Source organism: Lactuca virosa, chromosome 8 (genome assembly GCF_052849685.1).
Source record: "Lactuca virosa cultivar CGN04683 chromosome 8, Lactuca_virosa_CGN04683_v6, whole genome shotgun sequence".
Taxonomy (NCBI): domain Eukaryota; kingdom Viridiplantae; phylum Streptophyta; class Magnoliopsida; order Asterales; family Asteraceae; genus Lactuca; species Lactuca virosa.
The window spans coordinates 156498678-156500193 of NC_136433.1; the positions used below are offsets into that span (position 1 = coordinate 156498678).

At 40.9% G+C, this 1516-nt stretch overlaps 1 protein-coding gene across 1 annotated transcript; it reads left to right on the forward strand.

The window, feature by feature from the left end:
• The first annotated feature begins 317 nt into the window (after positions 1 to 317).
• Positions 318 to 1196, forward strand: LOC145130991 (uncharacterized). The gene is made up of 2 exons (XM_079065733.1): positions 318 to 530; positions 753 to 1196. The coding sequence occupies exons 1-2, from the start codon at positions 318 to 320 to the stop codon at positions 1194 to 1196; spliced, it is 657 nt and encodes a 218-aa protein (XP_078921859.1).
• The last annotated feature ends 320 nt before the right edge of the window (positions 1197 to 1516 follow it).

Consider the following 1516-nt stretch of genomic DNA (forward strand, 5'->3'; position numbering starts at 1 on the left):
TTGTTTCAACAACCATAAGGTCGGACGGTATGGAGTGCGGGACGTTTCCCGCACAGGGGAACATCGCACCGTGGGTGCGGGAAGCGAGGCGTTCTCACTCCTCGCCTCATTGGTCTGTTATTTTTTTTTTCTTTTTTTGATTCCAACGGCTATATAGTCGTTAATATATATATATATATATATATATATATATATATATATATATATATATATATATATATATTGTTTTATTTCCTTTTTTTAAACTATAAATACCACAACATCCAACCATTTTTTAACCCATACCTTATACTTCTCTTCAAAAAATATTAATCAAAATGTCATCATCTTCATCATCCGATTCGACGGCTCTAGAGGAGGCTAAGTTTATCGGTTCCGTCATGGCGAAAACGGTTGCATACTATCAAAACCGACTAGGCGAAACATCACGTGCACAATCTAAACCAAGAAAGCCGCGGTTGCGTAGAAATCACAAAGCCAGACACGATCGTCTTATAGAAGATTATTTTGCAGATGACGCCATTTACGCTGTAAAGTTTCGACGTCGGTTCCGGATGAGGAAGGAACTATTCTTACATATTGTTTGCGATTTGGAATGCCGCTTTCCATATTTCCAATGGAAAATGCATGCAAGGTGGATAAAAGGTTTCTCTCCCGTTTAAAAATGCACGGCTGCAATTCGTCAGTTAGCATACGGCATGGGCGCAGACAAATGAGACGACTATTTTAGGATGTCAGAGCGTACCGTGCAGGAGTGTGTGTACAAGTTCTACAAAGCGATCTCTTTGGTTTATGGGCAACGATATTTGCGCAAACCAACTATCAACGATATCCACCAATTGTACACGGTGCGTGAATGCAAGCATGGATTCTCTGGAATGCTAGGTAGTATCGATTGCATGCATTGGAGTTGGTCATTATGCCCCAACGCATGGCGTGGTCAATACATGAGAGGCGACCACAAAGAGCCGACGATCATTCTAGAGGCTATCGCATCACATGATCTTTGGATATGGCATGCATTCTTTGGTCCAGCTGGTGCAAACAATGATATCAATGTGCTAGACCAGTCACCGGTATTCAACGATATCTACCTTGGAAAGTCGCACGATGTACCTTTTCAAGCAAATGGGGTAGCATGTAAGCTTGGATACTATCTTACTGACAGTATATATCCTTCTTTGTCTGTTTTGTGAAATCGTTTACATGTCCTAACGACCCGAAAAAGAAAAAGTTTAAAGAGACGCAAGAGTCAGCTAGGAAGGATGTGGAGCGAACATTTGGTGTACTTAAAAGACGTTGGCAAGTACTAACGGTCGGGGCAAGGTCATATGAAGTGAAAAGGTTACAACACGTAATGTATGCATGTATCATATTGCATAATATGATTCTTGAAGACGAAGGAAGAGCGATATGTCGGTACAACGAAAATGAAGTTTTGCCAAATGTCGAAGGAATAGACGTTGGTACACAAGAGTATAGGGTGAATAGAAGAGAAGTACACAATCGCGTCATT

Bases quoted from the DNA above. Each gene is read 5' to 3' on its own strand.
- LOC145130991 (XM_079065733.1), top strand. From the start codon at position 318: ATGTCATCATCTTCATCATCCGATTCGACGGCTCTAGAGGAGGCTAAG. The intron at 531-752 runs GTAAAGTTTCGA...CGTACCGTGCAG, and splicing joins CAGATGACGCCATTTACGCT to GAGTGTGTGTACAAGTTCTA.